At 38.2% G+C, this 22,002-nt stretch overlaps 1 protein-coding gene across 3 annotated transcripts in view; it reads right to left on the bottom strand.

Moving 5' to 3' along the window:
• Window positions 1-465: 465 nt before the first annotated feature.
• Window positions 466-22,002, bottom strand: part of WASF3 (WAS protein family member 3) — a 61,729-nt gene continuing 40,192 nt past the window's right edge. For 2 of the 3 annotated variants that reach the window (XM_008631467.2, XM_017731385.1), the window contains 7 exons: window positions 17,041-17,175; window positions 14,040-14,193; window positions 13,050-13,167; window positions 8,434-8,609; window positions 5,712-5,975; window positions 3,760-4,115; window positions 466-3,039 (listed from right to left, as the gene is read on the bottom strand). In XM_008631467.2, coding sequence (XP_008629689.1) covers window positions 2,882-3,039; window positions 3,760-4,115; window positions 5,712-5,975; window positions 8,434-8,609; window positions 13,050-13,167; window positions 14,040-14,193; window positions 17,041-17,175 — 1,361 coding nt within the window. In that variant the 3' untranslated portion in view covers window positions 466-2,881. Of the gene's footprint in view, window positions 3,040-3,759; window positions 4,116-5,711; window positions 5,976-6,646; window positions 6,814-8,433; window positions 8,610-13,049; window positions 13,168-14,039; window positions 14,194-17,040; window positions 17,176-22,002 lie in introns of all 3 variants that reach the window. The other variant, XM_017731386.1, reaches the window with a different exon arrangement.

Consider the following 22,002-nt stretch of genomic DNA (forward strand, 5'->3'; position numbering starts at 1 on the left):
GTAGGGAAATTCATACCTGCTTAGGCCAGCCAGGAACTTGGAGCTTGAATCAAGGCTGCAAAAGAACCAAGTATGGATGCCAGGAGGAGCAGCAGTACCTCAAGGGAATCTGGTTTTGTAGACTCCAGCCTTCCTCCCAGGAACCTCATGGTTCCTTGGGATCATAGACAGCATGTGGAAGCCTTACATTTTCATTTTTCTTATTGGTAAGTTAAGATAAAGATTACCAGCAAAATCTTACTAATCTAATCAAGGCTGCAAAAGAACCAAGTATGGATGCCAGGAGGAGCAGCAGTACCTCAAGGGAATCTGGTTTTGTAGACTCCAGCCTTCCTCCCAGGAACCTCATGGTTCCTTGGGATCATAGACAGCATGTGGAAGCCTTACATTTTCATTTTTCTTATTGGTAAGTTAAGATAAAGATTACCAGCAAAATCTTACTAATCTAAGGAAAGAAACACAGGCTCAAAAGTGAGATTTTATTCATATTTGTTACTTATGCACAACCTGAAGTATGGTAAAACTGATAAAAACAGCCTAGAAGAGTGTTTACATCACTAAATTCAATTCACATTTCGTCCATAAAATACCAAAAGGAAAATGACAACATTGCAGGTTCAGAAAAACAGGTCGGCTACTAGGACTGGTTGGCTACTACACTATCTTCACTGGTCACAACTGATTGCTTTTTTAATGCTTATTATTTAAAATAAGCACATATTACAAAATTTCAGACACACCCAACTTCTGTGCTCGTAAAATATATCTTCTGTCATATCAAATTTCAGTAGATTGGAAAGGATTTTCTGCTGAGACATTTCATTTCAGCATGTATCAAAAGAACATCAGGAGTGCTCTCACCTTGTGTACCTACACAGTGATGTAACACTGAGGTCGCAGTTGCACCTTCAGCTACCTCTCAGAAGAATGATTCTGCAGGGCACTGTGCAAGCACAGCATGATGGTAAGGACAAGCCATCTCTCACACGGTGATGAAAACCACCATCAGGCTACAGCCTAACTTCTGTCCTCTATGGTGGACACACAGACCTCAGACCCCAGGACACAAAATAAAGCAGACTTCAGCTCTGCATTTTAAGGCAAAGACAAAACCAGCTCCAGCTGGGACGGAGATCAGCGAGTACCTTCAGCTGCCCCTGGTTACCAAGAGCTGTGGTTGCTCACCACTATGCAGAGATCTGTCATACTTTGTGTGATAAATTTTAACACCAGCACTGAGGCAGCACGTTACCCCTCTACCATACAGGCAGCCACCACAGATTGAAACATCATATGCAGATTAAACAGCAATGCAGTAGCCAACAGTTTGCATGCAAACATCGTGTTAGACTGTTACATTCTCAGGACTAAAACTGTTAATGGTGTAAACACAGGTTAGACAATCACCTTCCATTTCTCTTCTTATTTTACATACTTCTTTTAAGAACAGACAGGGGGCCTCACAGAACAAAGGAGCTCTACCAAATGTTAGGCCTGGAATTACACAGACTGCTGTCACAAAGATTAAAACTGTAATCTGGTAAGGAAAGAACTCTTCCCCTGCTATGAATAAAATTTAAAAGCCTCATTGGGCAAAGCAGCAGCCTGACTCTGAGTCCAGAAGAGAGGGAAAAAAAAATATTTAATACTGCACTGCTGATTTTTAAAAAAAAAAGGAAAACAGAGACAGTCAAAGCAGACTTTATGGCAGCAACTATTCCTAGGAAAGGACCAAAAAAGTGTGTGTGTATATATATGGCATAGTACCTCAACAGCCATTAAAACTGCTTTAACTGCCCATGTTTTATCCATGGGGTACTGGTAAAGAAATACATTCAAAGTAAGACTTCTGAGTAAATGTGCTACATGACTACACATGTACAAATCAACAACAAAACTTATTTACACACATTTATACCTACAGGCATAAAGACCAAGTTTAATACTTGTGAAATGTATCTGATTGCTAGATCTGGACTGTTCCAATATTTAGTCATAACAGTAGCATTTCTGCACTGCAATAGCCACAGGGTTTCAATCAGGTCTATCCTGCATGCAGTTGACCTTATCATAAGACTGAAATGCTCTACAGGTATTTTCATTTTCAATCATAACATGGACATGCATCTGCTATCCAGCAGAGAGCTCCCCCAACACTCTTTTCAACAAGCAGCCAGCAACTTAGAGCTGGTACTGTTACAGACATATCCTGTCTGCTCACCAAATGTTCTTCTTGGATCATGTGGATTCATTTTTCAAAGTATACATTTCATCATCTGCTACATTTTTAAGATAAAAACGAAGATAGTATAAAATCAATTCTGTATGCATAAAAACTTAAGCCCAGAAGTAGTTAAAAATAGACTAAGGTGGGCATAATTAGTACCTAATAAAAAAGCTAAAAGTCACATTTATGGAACTCAACACTTCACTCAGCCATACAGTTAACTGCCCTCAAAGACTAACAACCAGACCAATTCACAAGTATCTATGTTGCTTACATGATTAAAAGAATAAGATGTAAAGTCAAAAAAATATATTTTATCCCTTCAAGAACAGGAAAGTAAAATAAAATGCTGGTTCTGTAACAGTGCAACAACTGCAGCATATTTTGCACGCAGCACAAGAGTTGCTACATTTAGTGGCACTTAAGTATTATGCAGTAAATACTGAAAGTAAGACAAGTTTCTGATCTGCATAAGCATAATCACATCATTATTACCAGAGTTGCTAAGCTACAGCATTCTGAATAATACCAATTCAATTTTAGCACTTCCCTCACTAGCCTTAATACATGTCAACGTCCTGCTTTACATCTTGCTAAGAAAGCAATCACTGAAGCCAAGTATTTAATGTAGTTGCCAGTAGGCTTGGACCACGTTCAATCTGACCAGTCGTTCTCATCAAACTCGGAGTCGTCGTCGGAATCGCTGTACTCCACAGCAATGCGCCTTGACAGGATGGTGGCCACGTCATTGCCAACGGGCTCACGCTTCGCCTCCTGCTCACGCTGCTCCTGCACCTTTTTCAGCTGGATTCCTGCAGAGACAATTACTCTCAGACAAAGCTTTTCAGGCAAGAGATTTCATATTTGATGCTGCTGATGTTGAGTTTATTGTATTCCAACAATATACTCAGGAAGAAGAACGGGAAAAAAGAAAGCAAGCACTGAGTTAAGAGAGCCTCCCTGAGCAAGGAAGAGGGAAAGACAAAAAAGGCAGATGGGAATTACTTCTCAGAAACTGAATACTTCTGGACTTCTAAAACTGTTAACAGTATGTTGAAGCTAAATATTCAAGACTGTACAGGCCATTTTGATCTGAAGATGAAAGTTTTCAAAACTGTACTTGGAAATACCATTAGACCTACAGCTCCATATTGTAAGCCAGGTCAGGAAGAGCCATTAGTCACTGGTTGAAAAATCAGTGGGCTGAAGCCTGGTGTTGGGTAACTCAGTTCTTCTGAACAGAAGCAAAAATCCACGTGCATCTACTGGCACTTTACATAATGAACACAAGTGCTGTTTTCTTTAGATTATGTCCACACAAACCCTAGAACATGCCTGACAAAGCTGTGCATCTTTAGGCGTTAGAAAATGATCCAGAATCATGGCTGACAAATGTCAGAACAGGTGTGTGGTAGGTACCTATGGTTAGTGAAATCTGCCCAGCTGGGAAAAGAAGCCATAGACTCATTTCAGTGGAAAACACGATGCTCTCATTGAAAAAAAGGAATACCTAAAACTCAGTGTGCACTTACCCATCCTGATGGCAGCCAGAAGATCGCTCCGTGCATCGCTCATCGGTGCCTGCTTCGCCTCCGACGCCGGAGGAGCGTGCATGGGGGAGGAAGAGAGGGATGCACCTGCAGCAGGTGGGCCTGGAGGGGGAGGAGGTGGGCCGGGAGGAGGAGGAGCAGTGACAACAAGCCCACCAGAAGGAGGAGGATGAGTAGCTGCATATGTAGAGCCAGTCACCAGTCCGGAATGGGAAGGTGGCACAGGAAGCTGAAGGGGACTGACAAATGCAGTTTGTGCTGAAGGAATCATAGGGGGGGGAGGCGGAGGGGGAGGACCTGTAGGATTGTAATAATCCACCATCTGAGCAGGGAGCATCCTATATAAAACAGAACAAAAATATTTAATGCATTCAGAGTTAGGACTTACAGAATCATCGCCCCTTAAACTACACTCATCCAACCTCAGGTAAAACAAAAATCAAAGGCAATTTAAACTAGTGGCTTAAATATGCAAGTGATTATATGTGTATGAATTGTCAAATATTGGTGATACATTGAGATTTAAGACAAATGTTGAAGTTAAAGACAATATCCTTTCAGCACTCTACAAAGTGAGCTTTTTATCTTAATTCTCCTGCCTAGTTAAGTATAAAGCTGCATTTATTATTAAACTTCTACTCTGTGGGACTGTTAAGTACTAAGTCTTCAATGAAGAAGGGACTAAGAAAACTGCAGACTATGCCCTTCAGTTCCATAGAAGGCCAAGAGACAACAGAGGACACAGACATGGAGAACAATGGAAAATATGAAAGGAAAGATTTACCCAAAGGTAAATGTATCTCATGTGCTTCTTCGGTTAAGTTTATCAGTTTAAATACCATTTAATTAAATTGATATATTTGATTGATTCTTTAAATAGGAAGCACAGGGAAGAGCTCATTTCTTTCTTAAAATGTCATCAGAAGAAATCTTAAGCAGAAAACAGATGAGAATTTGTAAGTTTTGAAGTAGGTAAAGAACTAGATACAGGAGACAGGAGTTGAACCAAGTGACTGATGACACTGAGTGACACATGCCAATGTATGACAACTGCAACACCCCAACAATGGTCACGGACCTGAGGACTAAGCACAACAATGTCTTACACACTGGAAACAACACAGAAAGGGCAGGCTGGAGCAGTCACTCCTAACTGAGTCATCTGCAGCATGATAGCCATGAATCAGGCAAATGCTATCCCAGGATGCATCAAGCAAGGATGACAAACCTTGGCCTGCATAGTATAAAACAATACAGGCAAGAATGACTACAGCTTTCCTGGGGTTACAACTTGAAAGTTTAAGCTATTTACACAAAAGGACAGACACAGACTCATTAGAAAACAGATGTTTTGTTGCTACAGGAGAACCAGTAGTCTGGAGCAAGCCTTCCTTCAGAATGCATTCAGGCAAAGTATCTACACAGGGGTTTGATAAATCTCTTATCTTGAATTAAAAAGTGGCATTCCTCCTGTGGCAGTATGGAATTTGTGTCTGAGGAGACCCCTTCCAACTCGATCACAAGCTCCTCTAAAAAGTCATTTCAGGGATGCAGGAGAGACTGCCACAATCAACAATACTCTTTCTGCACATTTCCTGAAGTTTAAAGTATTATCCAAATTATCCTGTAACTACTTTCCACTTTAAAGGAAAATTATTCCCTCTTCAATATTGTAATAGGCACCCTTAATATTTTACAACCATGCTGACTTCACCATATTCAATACACACTTGGTTATTTCTGCTTTCACTATTTCTTCACTTAAATTCAGTTCATACATAGAAATTATACCAATTTTCTTCTGTCCTCCCCAAGGATGTAACTAGTGTATTTGGGGTCTTTTTGTTTGATGCATTACACATTACAATAGTTATGAAAAATGTGCATTCCTCTGGTTTTGCCAAGAATCCACTGGAATAAATCAGGAGATTTACCCATATTCTGCTGGTACCACAGGTACTGAGCTGTGCTGGTCATCTGAAGGCTGGGGTGGAGGTGGAGGTGGTTGCTGAGGTCTGTTCAAAGTGGCGTGTCGTACAGTGGTGGAGGGTGGTCTGTATTCGTGCTCATGGCTTTGGGATGCTGCCATGTACTGGGGACCATCTCCTGCTCCATATGACGGCATTGCTATCTGCTGATGGTGGGAATGATTCGGAGTAGCAGGATAAGAATAATCTGTAACATCAGATGCATGGGACCTAAAATTAAAGTAAATTGATGCAGAAGAACAGATTATGTGAGTGTAACAGGGCATTATCTAAATAACTGACAAAAAAAGCTAAAAAGAATACAATCAGCATTATTTTCCTTGCAAGAGGACTCCCCGATTTATCAAGCACCGCTCCCTTTTAAGTCCACAGAAAGCACAAGAATTTTAGTAGCCATAAGGAAGCTTATGGTTTTTGTCAATGATTTTGACAGTCCAGTATTGGAAATTATAATACTTACCAGCCTGCCTCAAGTTAACGATGGCAGCAGAAAAGGAAAAGCAATACTACAAGCACTTGCAATTATGCAGAAGTACAAATTTCACCAATGAAGAGAAACCCAATTTCAAAAGTTAGAAAATGCTTTTTATTTTCCTTGCACAATTAATTTTGTTGGAAAGGCTTAAAGAAACTGGGAAATGTAAGTATTAGTTGAGCAGAGAGTTCATAAAGATACAAAGTCTAGGATGCTCTGTCAAATAAGCCCAAGAGAGGGAGCAAAAGTATCTTTTCATCCCATTACTGTGAAGACTTGTTTTAGTAATGAACAATGGTGCAGCCTGGCTTTTAGTGAACACAGTAAACTGATGCACTTATCTGTGAGACTGGAAGCAAGGTAAGCAACAAAAAGCCAGGGCTTTGAGTAAAACAAAATAACAAACCCTTTGGGCATTTTGTCCTCTTTCATGCTTCCTGCCTGTTCCATTTTCTTTGCGTCACTCATGAACTCAATGCCCATTTTCCTTCTCTCCCACTCTTCTTTTCTTGTTCTTACTTTTCTCACATTAATTTGCTGGTTTCTGTTTGGATTCAGCTTGTGTTTCTCTCTCTAAAGTACAATAAGTATAACAAATACATTGTAAATTGACACAGTCCAAACACTGCGATGTCAACATTTAATGCTTACGTCTTACAATTAGCAAACAGTAAGAAATACGAGCGGTTTTGTTTGGTTTTTTTGGGGTTTTTTTGTACTTTAGAAAAGCCTTCTCTTCACTATCATTCGCAGAATTAACCCTTCATGGATATGAAACAGACTTCAGGATTCAATCTCAGATATCTGATTTACTGAAATGTAAAACACCCCATAATTTATAAAATATGAAAGGCTTATATAAATACAAGGTATCTGTCATGCCACAACATCAAAATCCAACACAGAGATGCATCCTACAATTTCTGCTTGAAAAAAATCCTACAGACTGCAAATACCGCAGATATCTACAAACAGCCAAATACATGTTGACACTGCAGGGAGAAAAAAACAAAGCACTTCTACATGATAATTTAAACTCAGGAATCCTGGAAGCAAGGTGTTAAATCGGAGGAAAAAAAAAAAAAAAGACTCAAATAGTGTGAAACAGATCTCCTGATGAAAAAATCCACACCTCTTACTCTTTTACTAGATCAACCTATGGAAAGCTTTGTCAGTCTGCAGTGCTTCATTAAGACTAATAGGAGACAAAAGTTTTGCATTAGAAACTGTCAAAAACAAACAAAGGTTTTCAGACAGGCAGGGAGTCGAATACATTATTCAACGACCAATAGCAATATCAAATACTATGTTTCAATTACAAGGTCATTACTTTTCACAAAGACCACAGTGTTACAAAGTTCTGAGTAGGTTTTTTTTAAAAGTAATCCCCACTGGACAGTGGACTAAAGCTAGTAGTCCATATTCTTGCAGTGGTAGCTACCTCCTCAACCTGGCCATTTAACAATTTAAACACTTTTTCCAGTGGACTCTATTATTTCTATCTTTATTATAATAGTTAATCACAACAGACAGAGGAAATAAAATAAGTGGGAAAATCCTCTGGAGAGACCAGCTTAGCGAAAAAACTAAGATTTCAATGCACATCAAGTAACTCCCACTGAGCTCAAAGGGAATCTCAGTCAATGAAGATGAATTCTGCTGCGTATCTCTAAGCAGAGATTTTTGTTATTTCAAGCAATAACATCTCATCTGGTTTTGTAGCTTGCTTTTTAGACTAATGTAACATCAATAGCTGAACTCTTCTCCCACTGAAGCATTCTGTTACAGGCAAAAGTATTCTCGACTGAGTAGATCACAGAAAAATATTTATTAAGCTACCAGCAGAGCACCAAACAACAAATGAGACACTAAGGAAGAGCTACTGACATTATCTAGTAGAGGATTAAATGCTTTTGTAACTACAGCTACTGAAGATCAAATAGAAAGCAAACACTTCTTCCTCTGCAGTGCATGACATTACGGTGACAAAATGCTCATGTGAAGCTGAGGAAGAAAAAAATCATTACAGAATCTGTTATGTCATTTATGCTTTAAAATAATTTTGAAAAGAATGTTTTAAACATGCATTGTATGTTTTGTCTAACTATTCCCATCCTGTAGAAACACCTAATTCTACTCAGTATTGCTGAACATACAACTGTGGTATAACAAACAGCTTTGCTGTAAACAGACCTAGTATCTGGGGACAGTGATCCCTCGGAAGATGCTCCATGGTACACACTTTGAGACAACCTGTTGTCAGGTCTAAGCTCTTTGTCATATGCCATCATATTCCACTCCTGGCGTCTGTTCCTGGCTTTTCTAACCTTTTTCACCTCACGGGTGGTGCCATCTATACGCTTTTGCTCCTAATGCCAAACAAAAGAAATAAAGCATGCAAAGAGAGAGAAAAAAGGAAAGGAAAAAAGCTGGTTAAAATGCAGTTAGAGTGCATGAAAATAAGACCAGATTTATAGATGAAGCCAAGTCTTCATATAATTTCTCTGCACTGAAAATAAGAATATCTCCTTATGCTACGAACTTCATTAGCAGCAGGACTTTTGATTTGCCTTTGTTCTGTATGATACATGTGCTACTGTGATACCAATCTACTGGTTTTCGTAATACAGAAATATGACCAATTTTAAAAGCCAGAAAGTTTAACTTCTTCTGACATCATGTCTTTTATTTAGACCACCCTGAAGCACTTGTAATTTTATCTCCTGCAAATCAAACTTCTGAGAATGTTAAATAAGCTCAGGGTTATTCATTAGGGTCACAATCAAGAGGGCCTGGGGAAGTATGGAGAAGGACACACTTTCCTATTCCATAGTCTATGTGAAATTACTTTTGTTTAACTTCCTCTCCCTCCTTAAATATGATTAGCTACCGAAATTCCTCCTACTTTCTCCTCATCGTTGTTTCCCATTATCTTACATAAAAATAAATTACACTAATTCTCTCTGCAGTGAGCCAGTAATACCCAGGCCAGCAGTATATTACAGCTTGATAGGTTCATGGCAAACTTGTCTGCCTATATTTTTCAGTATAACCCCAGGCTCAACCAATGTCAGTGTTTATGTTACTTATTTATCTTTACCTCACTGATAGTAAGATCTCCTAATATCAGGTCTCAATGCTTTCACACCTCAGAAATGTTGTCCTCACCTACTTCTGACTACTCAGTATGAATATAAAAATCATACTGGTGCTTCAGCACAAAAAATGAACAAGTTTGCTCAGTTCAGACTGAGAAGGGTATTTATCTGCTACTCCTTTTCTCAGTATTCATGAGTTCATAGGGGTTTTTTTAATCAGCTCTAGAACCCACACCTTAGAATACATGTTTTTTCTATCAGTAGGTTGGCATTAGGCTTTTAGCTGCTAGAAAAATAGTTTCTCATGAAAGAACTATATTGCTATTCTGAGGATGCAGTCAATGAACTGTATTGAGAGAAGAGCTCGGTCAAACCCTGGCAGGCAAGCCTTTCCCTGGAATTTAGACCTGCAAAGTAGGGGATAAGAGTTGGAAAGCTAGCTCAACAAAAAGTGCATCACAGATGAACACAGGTTTTTTACTCCAACTGTAGAACAGCGCTGAGTAAATAATTCTGAAATAATATTTGGCATTACATAACTAACAAAAACCTACCAAATGGCTTATTTGCCCCTGTTTTGGATCTCTCGCTCATTCGTGCATGTTTGCATGAGGGACCTGCTGATCCTGCTAACATTAAGAATGACAGGAAAGACTTCAACACCAAAATGTTTTGACAACTCTTGCTCATTCCTACAGTAAACAGATTTTTGGACTGATTTATGTTAAATAAAGATGATCATCTTGGTTCTTCATCAGTTCTCCCAAAATATTTTTCCTCCACAAACTTTTTAGAATCACACCCTTTTTACATTTGATAACCACTTTTTCACATCAAATTCTGCCAATATAGGATTTGGAGCAGAAAGGACACAGATTCAGTCATGCTTTATTTTAAATATATGAAGTTTTTCTAATTGCCATGATTGCATATATGCTTGTTAAAAGCTTTACATCTGTCTTTTTCAATTACTTGCTACAACTGTTTTGGGTTTCTTTAATTTGTGACTTTTATCCTGATTCATTTATTAAGATTTTGTTACTGAGTCTTGTTAGATTTGAGGAGAAAGACCAAGTAAGCCTTTTGGTTCATCGAAAACACTTAGTTTTATCTTCTTTCAGAACAATAATTTTGTCATTTAGGGGTCACAACTACATATTTCTTGCAAGATTCTAAATAAAATAAATATCCACCTTTTGATGCCACTGAGAAGACAATCATTTTTATACAATTCCTGTACAACCACGAGTGCTTACATGACTGCTTACAGTTACTGCTTACTATTTAAAAGGTTAAAGAGATCATTGGTTTTTTATGAAAAGGTAAATACATATGGATGTATATACAACAAAAAACAAACACAAAGCTTAGCTGGTTTTAATTGGATCAGATTTCAGCTGGATAGGTTGTTCCAGACCAGCATCTGTATGCATGCTAATGAATAAATACACTGGAATCCTTTTTACTCAAGCAGTACTAAACCCTACTGGTAGTGATTTTTTGATTGAATACTGTATCGATACATCTCTAAAACATTAAATGTCTTCCAAAACAGTGGGGCAGCCCTATTAGTAGCAGCTGACAAAGCTAAATATACCTCTAAGAGTAATTTTAAATTGTTCCAGTAGCAGTTTCATGCCCTTGACAATGGTGACAGCTCTAGCTTTACTACCCAGGGCAAAGATGACAGAGTTCTAGGAGAGCTGAAGCCTTTCTAGATAACTACAGTTTGAAATATTTCTCAGGAAATTAAAGGAATATTAAGAGGAGTTACTTTTTTTAAACCAAGTGTAATAGAAGCTATGGCAGACAAGTGGGTGCTGTAGATCAAGCCAGAAAACAGGTACATCATTGAAGTTGTCAGGAAATTATTTCAGCAAACACAAAACATATTAGAGCCTTCAAATAAGGTTGAGTTAATTTTAAGTTTGGTATTTGCATCAAGAATTAGCAAATGATATTACAAGCATCTTAATAAAGAATTAAGAGCTAGTAACAGAAAGTAGCTTCAGAAAGTATTTTCAATACTTTCAAACAACTGGAAGCAAGAGGCACAAATTTATAAAATCCTATCAAAACACAAGTAATCAAGAATGATTTCTGAGATACAAGTGTTCCAAATTTTAAAATTTTTACTTGTTTAAATAGCTAATTATTCTCAGATAAAAAGCAGGAACAATAAAAAGCAAATTAGAACAACTTTCCTTTGTTACAACTGCCCCACCTACAGTCATTCAATTCAGAATACTACTGATACGTACCAAGTCAAAACTACATTGAACTCTCAGACACTGATCTACTGAAAGGAAAACAAACTGACTACACAGATTTTAAAGAATCAAAATTACAGTTTTCTTCAGAAAAAAGTTTACCTGAAGGAGCCAAATCAGAGGAAGCCAGTTAGAATTTTTCAATCAAAGTGTATACAGAAACAAAAAGCATGGTATTTGAGGCAAGAAAACTAAACTACTCACAAACCTCCTGCTGCAACAGCTTCAGCACTTAGGGCAAATTACCAAAATAATACTGGAAAACTGATTCTCTGGTGCAGGGACTCACTCAGATTTCACTGAGCACCTGAAAAATTGAGGCTAAAAACTAGCTGCATTTCATCAGCTGAGTAGGAGGGCACGTGGATGTCTAGCTTGTAATCTGCTAAACAATACACATTCATTTCACATGCACAGTTCCTCAACATCTATCAAGTTTTGTGCTTCTGCAGAGTACAAATTGAGTAAAGAATTCTCATTTAATAGATTGAAAATTTAAGTTCAGCTACCAAATTGTTAACAAATGCTCTGGATTCTGCTATCATAAGGACAAGAACAAAAGAAAAAGGACATTTGGCTCAGCAACCTGTGGAACAAAGTGTGCCTGGGAGACATCTCACCCAAACCATCCTGCTCTCTAAGGGACCCAGATCATGAAATGCTCATTTGCAGACCATCTTCTGGAAAGCTAAAACTGAGATTTCTTCCTGTCACAAAGTGAATTGCATCCATGCAAACTCAAGTCTATGCTGCTTTCTTCTTAGGTGGACTTGGCATATATTTAATCAAATAGAACTTCAGCTAGAATTTATCAAGGGGTATTTCTGTGATGTATGGCTATAATCCTACATGATTGGCATTGAGCATATTTGCATTTGGTTTGTAGACTGTAAGAAGACAATTAAAATCTACAAAAATATACCACGTATGGAAATAAGCAGGATGTGTTGCCCTAAGATAAAGTCTAAAGGCAACTTAAATACATAGTTTTGTAGAAATCATTCTAAAGGAATAAAGAAATGTTCAAGTCATTTTATAAACTGTTATAAGAGCATCTGTATTTTTTCCTTTAAAATCAGAATGGAAAAAATGGGAAGTCAGAATGGAAAACGCTGTAATTCCAATTCCTTTCCTCTCCTATTACAATGTCTTTTTCTGGAGCACAACAAGGCCATTTTTCTGGGTACCAATAAGCAGATACTGGCAAAGGATTCAAGAAAGTATCTTGGAAGATAACTACAGTGCTCCTAAAGTTCAATTTGCTGCCTTCTTAAAATAGACAGGATAAGCTATAAAAATGGAATGCTCTGAATCTACAGCCACACAAAGAGGAACAGTCTTTCCATGCACACAAACTAAGTATGACCTGGCAATTTTTATGCCTGGACAACTGCACATAAAATTGTAATGTACAAATGTGCTATTATGTTTCTGCTTTTACCTTTTGTCTCCTCTTTTCTTTTCGCTTATCTTCAGTATCTTGTAACATTTTTTCTTTCCAAAGATCAAAAAAATAGGAAGGATCGGTATAAAACTTCAATCCGTCTTTCTTATCATCCCTGGAAAAACAGCAGAAGAAAAGCTAAAAATACATTAATTAGTATGTTTTAAATACAGAAAACTTACCTTTGATGATCATCCAAGCCTCAAGCTGATCAATAACAACCCCTACTAACTGGATGTCCATAAACAAGTGCCACCACTGTTTGCAGCAGCAGAAAAAGCACATCCTTCAGTCATAAAGCCTACAAATTTACCTTCCAATTAAAAATTCTTAAAAATTAAATACACTAGAAATGCTCTGATATACCATTCTTAAAAAATACATCTATTTATTGCAGATTGAATTTTATACAGACACCTCACAACGTAGTACCTCTCAAAAGTTGAAGAACACAGTAAAACCCTGTTGTCCACAACCCTTCAGACAAATTGCATTCATTTCATGAACAACAATAATGGAATTGGGAAAAGGAAACAGAAAACACAGTCCTGCTTGCTGCTCTTCTGTTCACCAGCAAGTAACCAGGAAAAGGAAGGGTACAGATTGTATGCACACCTGTGTATATGTTGGGGACAAGAGGGAGAATAGTGAGAAGACAAAAGCAACAAATACAACTTTCTGGATAAAGACACCAAGGAAGCCAGTTTAGTGTATTAATTTTTTCACTTTTTTACATAATCAATGGCCCATGTTCTCTGATTCCTGTGCTGCCATGTACAACTTGTCTTGAAATATGATGATTTTTGTTATGTATGACTTACAATTTTAAGTGTGTCAATAGCAATTTTTGTTTCCATGAACAAGGAAGTCCTTGAAAAATCAAATCTCAGTAATCAATATAGCATTTCCCTTCTGCTATAATTCACTGCATACAATTAGGAAATAAAGGGCCAAGTACAAGAATGTAAACAATCAATATTTCCTTACCTATAAGGTGAAAGAATATTCAGAGGTGGTGGTTTGTCACTTTGATTATAAATATCAGCCACCGGGTTCGGAATGCTGTTCTTTGAAACTACCTGCTGGTCTTGAACTGTTGAGCTCTTGAATGCTTTTTTCATGTTGATGTCCTGTAAGGATACTGTTAGAAACAGAAATACATTTACCACAGGTCTGAAACAAATGGAAGTGGATAAACAACATCCATTTTTCACTAATTATTTGAAATATTTTCAGCAAGATATAGAAAGACAGGTTTTTCCTTAGTGGACAATCCTGATATTTAAGTGCAAAGGCATGTAAGAATTACCACAATAAAACATATTTCAGTCCCACTTGGTCCAGAACCTCACTTATAATAATGGGACCATGGACTGTGTCTTGGAAGATGATGCAAGAATGCTGTCACATGCAGATGTTCAACAACTTCCTGTTTTTATGAGGTTTATCATGGAGTTCTAACAGCAGAAAGACTGGCTTCAAGACTGAAAACACAAGGTCTGGTATTCCTCTAACACAGTGTGTTTTATAATTACACATGGTATCCATACACATTTAGCCCATTCTGAGTATAATTAAATTACAGCTGCAACAACCTCCTGTGAGAGAGAATTCCACTTACTTTACTCTCTTTCAACTTCTAAGTCTTCCCATATAATTGAACACTCCTTACTTTAAAGTTTTCCTCATGTCTCTACAGAGAGAAATACTTGCACTTCTCATACACAGCCCTGGGGTAAACAATACCAGGCTTTTCATTCTTCCTTTTCAAATGAAAGATTTAAGTTAGTTTTAATTGTTCCTTTCACTTTTATCAGGACTTTCTTTCACTCTTAAGTTTTCATGAGATGCAGCAATCATTGTTAGAGAAGACCCAGGTAAAGGCCAATCGCAATTTAAAAGTGGCAGTAAGCTCTTGATACCATCTTCCACTCCTAAGCACCCTGAAATACAGGTTTTAGACTGCAGTCGAACAGGATGCTGAAGTCTTCACTGGGTTGTCTACAATTACACTGACCTCTTCTGGATTTAATCCAAGTGTTTTATAGGAGTGCAAGCTGTAGGACTTGTGCAAACAAAATGCACTGGCTTAGTGTCTTTTTATTCCCACTGACACTTTATGTAATATTTCTTGCCCATTCATCTAATTTATTGAGTCTCAAGGACAAACTGTGAGAAATTTCACAAGGTAACTGAACAGTAATGGCCAAAAATGTAGTACAGTAAAGACCTGAAAAAAGAAAAAGGGATGAAATTTTGCACTGTTATCATTTGTCATGAGGGACACCAAATCCCACTCAGACTTCTCTGCCCAACTATTTTTGTTATCTGTGCTGAGGTCTTGCATCTGACTCCAAGAACTACTGAGTTTCTTCTGTAAGTTTTACAATAGCAAAAAATTAAAAATAGAATAATTCCTGTCTAGTAGTCGTTCCCCCATTCACATCATATAAAGTATCAAAACACCATTTTTGACAGTAGTTTCTATTTAAACCTGCCTGTAAGTATAAGGTTTTTCAGGCAGATTTTTTTAGATGTATGTATCTGAATTGTTTCATCCTTGTTTATAGGAAGACACTCAAAAGAGTAAAAAAAAAAACCAACCTTTTTCTGGGGATTTTTAGAGTAAGTTATTTATATGCTTTTGAAAGCTTAACCTCAATTATTTTAATGTTTTTTTCAGCTGCAGTATTATGTATATTAAATATTTTTAAATACACTGTATTAGTCATAGCTAAGAATATATGAAATCACTGATGCAATCAAATCTGAAGGGCTTTTTAAAACAATGTTGCAATTGGCATTTTGCTTAAATGCCAAAGCTATCCAGAAACGTACTATTTCTGACAGTACAATGAATTATTATAGACTTCAACTTCTACAGTGAAATAGCTAAGAAAATCTACTACTGACACTAAGGTGACAGCAGTTTGTATATACAGTTTATTAATATGAAGCATGATTAGCAATGCAAGAGTAACAACTGCTGTCAATTTAAAATAAACACTGATTAAATTCTCAGTCCATACACTAGTTTCCTCTTCCAATAGATTGCTTTTAATTATTCTCCAAACTCTGAAAACTACCTGGGTGGTACTGTATAACACTAATGAGACATTAATGAGGCACTTAAAAAAAAAAAAGACGGGGGGGAAAAAGAGGAAAAAAAAAAAACAGTAGCAAAACCAAGATGAGAACTGCATATCACAAGCAGCATTAACTACTACTGAGTCAATATTACCCTATTGTCCTGATATAAAAAGCTTTTACATTTTAGTAAATGTCAGGAATCATCTAAACAGGAAGTATATGCAGTGGCTGGCTCAGACATGTAGCATGGAAGCCAAGATGCATGTTAACAGCTTCTAAAGCTAGACAGAGAAATGCTTTATCTACCCAAGTAAGTGCTTTCAAACAATATAATGATGTCACTTAAATCCTTTGGTTTTACTGTGTATTTATGAAGTGAATGACCAAGCGCAGAAGCAGGAAATATTTTTAAAAGAAATACAGTTTCTAGTGAGTAGAACCCCCTAAAAAATTTCACCTAGTTCATCCAAACAAAGTACCTTGTTTAGATACAGAGTATTTTAAGATCTTTGACGACCACAGAACAGATACTACTAATGTACTTTGTGACTACCCTACCCTGAAATTAACAGGGACACCCAGTGTCTCAAACCTTTTCCAATACTCTGACTTACTTCCAGTAAGGTCTATATTTATTCATTTATGATTTACTACACTCAAAACCTCAAAGTTTTCCTTGTGAAAAAGGCAGCTTAATAGCTCCATTACTACAGGGGCTTCTTGACTCAAGAATATTTTTACTTGCTCTTCTAAAGTGATTATTCCCAGCTTGCCTTACTGAGACAACAAGATGAAATATCGGCACAGGATTACTTTGAAAAGACAGGTTATTGTGCAATTAAATACTGTTGTCTTGTCAACATCACTTCTGGCTCAATGCTTTCATGCAATTACCTACCCTCTTCCACTGTTGAATCCAGCTGGGTGACTTTGACAGCAAGGCGATCAATTCTGTCTTGGAGGGAATTTGCTCTGATGTAGAAGCTGTTGGCCTCATTAAACAATTCACCAAATATGTCTTCAGCATGTTTGCCTGTGTAAGAAAATAGACAAGGAAATCCCTTTGCTAGTGGCTTACAAAACACAAGACAAATGGCTTCAATATCATGAAGTATAATAAAACACAGTAGCTGTAGGATTAGAACAGCGCAGTTTGTCATGCAGCAAAATTTGGGGCAACAGATTTGTACAAAAATGTCAAAATACATCATAAATTCTGCCTGATTCTTCTGGACATCCTGGTTAGTAGTCGTCTTAAAAACACAGGGAGACTTAAAAATTCTAATCCTTATGTAACTGAACTAGTGCCAACTGACAGACAACTAAGCATTAAAACCTGCCTCTGTGATGAAAAGGCCTAGAGTTACTGCAGTCCATAAAAGCTTCTGAAGTACATTTTGAAATTAAAATCTTGCAATCCATAGTAGCTAAGATTTCATTTTAAGCATAAGCACAGGCCAACATCAAAATTAAAGCAGAGTGAAACAGATCAAAATCAGGATTCTCCTGCAAGGCAGCCCACTTATCTCTACAAATGCCGAGTGCGTATGTTGCTGTCCCTGGTGTCATTTGAGAGAGGGTCAGAGGGCACTGACCACATTTACCCATGGCCACACTGGACTTAGTGCACAACCTTTTCAGCCTCCCTTTCACATGCTCTATGTTCTCAGTCACTGTGAGAGTGGACAGTCCAGTCCAGATCATCAAATCACTGAATCAATAAGGTTGAAAAAGACCTCTGAGATCACTGAGTCCAACCTATGACCAAACACCATCAGGGTCAACTAGACCATGGTATCAAGTGCCACATCCAGTCTTTCCTTAAACACCTCCAAGGGATGGTGACTCCACAATCTCCTGGGCAGGCCATTCCAATATCTAATCACACTTTCTGTGAAGAAATTCCTCCTAATGTCCAACCTAAACCTCTCCTAGAACAACTTAAGACTATGTCTCTCATCCTGTCACTTGTTCCCTGGGAGAAGAGGCCAACACCCAGCAGGCTACACCCTCTTTTCAGGCGGTTGTAGAGAGTGATAAGGTCTCCCCTGAGCCTCCTTTTCTCCAGGCTGAACACCCCCAGCTCCCTCAGCTGCTCCTCACAGACTTGTGCTCCAGACCCTTCACCTGCTTTGTTGCCCTTCTCTGAACCCGCTCCAGCACATCAATGTCCTTCCTGAATTGAGAGGTCCAGAACTGGACACAGTACTCCAAAGTGTGACCTCACCAGTGCCTAGTACAGATCTGAAGCCTCAGGCCCTTCCCTAAAAGTGCTACAGTGGACAGAAGGTGCCACATGATAAACCAAATCCCTCCTTGATGCACAGATCATTGTGCATGGCCCTTCCTTTCCCAGTCCTCCCACAGAACTAGGCATACTCATCCACAGTTTGACTCTCTTTATGCCCCAGTCCACAACTCTCCTCCACTCCAGATCACTGGTTCCAGATCCACAATTTAATACTTCGCCTGCCCCTGAACTTCCCCTACAAATTTCAGATTCCACCCAAACTCATTGCTCCCACTCACTGAACTGATGGTCCTGCCTACCCAGACACTGCTATTTCATTTAAGATGCCTCCCTCTACAATTTCTGCAGCCAAACACCTTCAAGAAATCCTTGTAAAAAGAAAAGTCCTGCCTCCTGCATTTAACCACGCTTTTTAAACAAAAAAAAATGTTAAACCCCTGCTTCTGAATTAAGTTCGTCTTGTTATGACCAGTATCAGGAAAAGAGCTGACATGGGGGGGCAAAGTAAAACTTATCTCATAGTTGGAAGAACATGGAATATGCATTAACCACCTAAATGACAATGACTTCCAAAAGAACAGTCATTATTGACATTCAAAGTAGGGTCCAACAACCAACCTTAATACTTAACAAAGAAAAGTAAAAATACAATGAAAATTTCAGTTAAGATCCCATCCTTAGACAGTAATTCAATGTAAAAAAAATGGCCACCTTTAGGAAGTCAACAGGACAATCTGCCCCTTTCTTGGATCACTTACATGGGTGGGGGGGGGAGGAAACAACAACTAGACTAAAACATTTTTGGAAAACCGTTTGCGAATCACAAAAGAAGAAGTGATTGCCTTCAAATGGAGGATTTTACCAATAATAGTTTTCATTACTATGTGTAAGATCAGCCAATAACTAACCCAAAATGTTAAGATATGCCAGTGTATGCAAGCTCTGCTTCATATATATGTGGAAGGTGGGTAAGAAAGCTATGCTGTCTACCTGCTCCTAATCTCCTCCCCCAACAAAAGTCACACACAACCACAGAACAGCTGAAGTTCAAAATCATCTGGTCCAATTCCCTGCTCAAAGCACAATGAAACAAAGCAGGTTGCCAATGGACTCTGACCAGCTGGGTTTTGAACGCTTGCAAGGATGGAGGCTCCACAAGTCTTCTGGGCTACCCATGCCAGTGTTCAACCACCTTCACACTTAAAGTGTTCTCTAAGTGCTTCCCAGCAGCTAGCTGAAATTCACTTATAATCCCCACTTGATTTAGTTGCTTCAAATGAAGATGTTATTACAAGCTATGGAAAAAATAAGCTTTTCAGCTCTTCAACTAAATAAAGCAGTTATTACATTCTTCAGCCACCAGTATTCAGAGCTCAATCAATTTTAATAGATGTTAAGTTTATGTTAATATATTGAAATCAGCCTGCTGAGGGAGGACTGCCACATTCTAGGATTAAACACATCAGCCCTAGAGAAGTCAAGGAGATGGATGCTTGTCAGTTATCTTTCAGAAGGCAAAGTGGGAACATATTTCTTTAATATTTGATTTTTTTTTAAACACTTGCTAGCCTAGAACACGTGGAAGACGGATTGTCAATCTCCTGTCTGTGAAAACAGTGACATAGTAAAGCAGTATTGGACACACTGTTGTGATTAATCTGATGCAGTAAGTTTTAGAAATAAAGTAATACTTCAAGTGTTTGCTATGTTGCCATTTTTTACATTAGATTTTTAACAAAACAGAAACAAGCAGGAAAAAAAAACCTATCTGAAATTGCAAGCATATATCTTTCAATTTAAGAGCTGATTTTGGTACTCTAAGACAATAATTTTAAAACATTAGGTGTTGCCCAACATGTGGACAACCTACCCATTAATTTAAAAATCCACCAAGAAATTATGCAGTCTTTCCTTCTAAGGTTCCCTCCAACTATAGAAGACAGTGATTTCACCCACCCATTTGTAACTGGATTAACTAGAAACATTAGAATCATGCTTTCCCCCTCCTCTTTTTTTAAAGATGCAAAAGTGGTAGGCTGTTACTGACTAGGTCTTGATTCTGATCTCCTTTCTCACAATACCACTAGCAAGATACGTAATGGCAAAAAAGCAACCTTTCCAACCCAGCCTGATTCAGCAGTACTACAGAGGGTAGTGACATGGATGCACTGTGCTCAGGCCTGCATGAAAACCAGTGAAACTGAGCCAATGGCCAATCTACCCAGGAAAATACCAAAGGGCAAGTTGGTAGCTGTTCTTCTCTGCATGAAAGAGAAACTCTTCCAAGTCTCCACAGATTACACTTCCTCCACGGTACTTACAGGTACAGCCTGCAAATGCTCCCTGTCCTTCCCCTCCAGTAGATTCTCTCCTCCCAAGTGGAGGTGAATCCCCTAGACAAGATTCTGCCTTACATAAAAGTGCACAGTTTCATACAGAATGCTGCTCACTCTGCCTGTGCTCCAAGACAGCTGGCTGGAAACAAACCCAAATCTGAAAACATAATACAGAAAAAGCTCTCCTGAGAGCACATTCCCTTTGGATAGGAACTTGTTAACATCTCCTGAAAAGAACAGAGGTAAAAGCATGCCAAATATGTATGCAACAGTACAGACCTGCCAGTTTTTAAAATCCACACTGAATTCACAGTGCAACACCAAAAAAAACCCAGTGTAACTGCAAGATAGACCTGAAGTTGCTCACTCTATGCCTTAAGCTGTGGAAACACCAGCCAGCTCTGATGTTGTCAGCAGGACATACTACTTCAGCTCCAGCACAGCATTTTTCTATGATCATTTCCTTGCTCCCAGCTGGCTCAAAAGACAGGCAAAGCAAATGCTGTCTGCAGAATAAACCCTCTGCAAACATGACATTTTTCAGACTGTGGATGAGAATGGTGATACATTTCACTTGTTAAATACCATGTATTCATCTGTTAAGACTAAGGACACATCATTTATTTGCACAGATCTTTAACCTGACACTAACAACTTTAGGGGCTGTCTACAAAGACTTCAGATGACCCTAGAAATCCACTAAGGGAAAACTGCAAGATATGGATGTAAGTAGTCAGTTCCTCAGCAACAATCATAAGAGGATGTAAACAGGCAGTGTAACAGATTAGCTGCAAGACCAAATCTGGATAAATGAAAGCTGTACACATTCCTAGCAAGTCGGACAAGTAGAAAGTGTATTATCTACACTTGGACAATCATTGCACAATACCAAAATGAGGTCTTAGCATGTATCCTTTAGTGTAACTAGAACATTAGCCATTCTTCTAACTTTTCTGAAACTTAAGGATGTCACTACTGTGCAACTGCCTGAGAAAACAGTAAATGAAACTCAATACAAACACAAATTAACTCTAAATAACTTCAGACACTAAATCATCAGCTGCTGTTCAAGAAAGACCACAGGATAGCTTGGAAGCTTATCTGAAAATAGTACCTCAATGCTTAGCAACAATCAAAATTCTACAAATTTTTAGGGAAATAATGACAAAACAGAGAAAGTCTGTTTTGAATATTATCGGAAGTCCTCAACACTCCACCTTAAAAAACCCACAATATATCGTAACTTACATATCCAAAGCAGAAATAACAGTGA

Source organism: Corvus brachyrhynchos, unplaced genomic scaffold, assembly GCF_000691975.1.
Source record: "Corvus brachyrhynchos isolate BGI_N302 unplaced genomic scaffold, ASM69197v1 scaffold103, whole genome shotgun sequence".
Taxonomy (NCBI): domain Eukaryota; kingdom Metazoa; phylum Chordata; class Aves; order Passeriformes; family Corvidae; genus Corvus; species Corvus brachyrhynchos.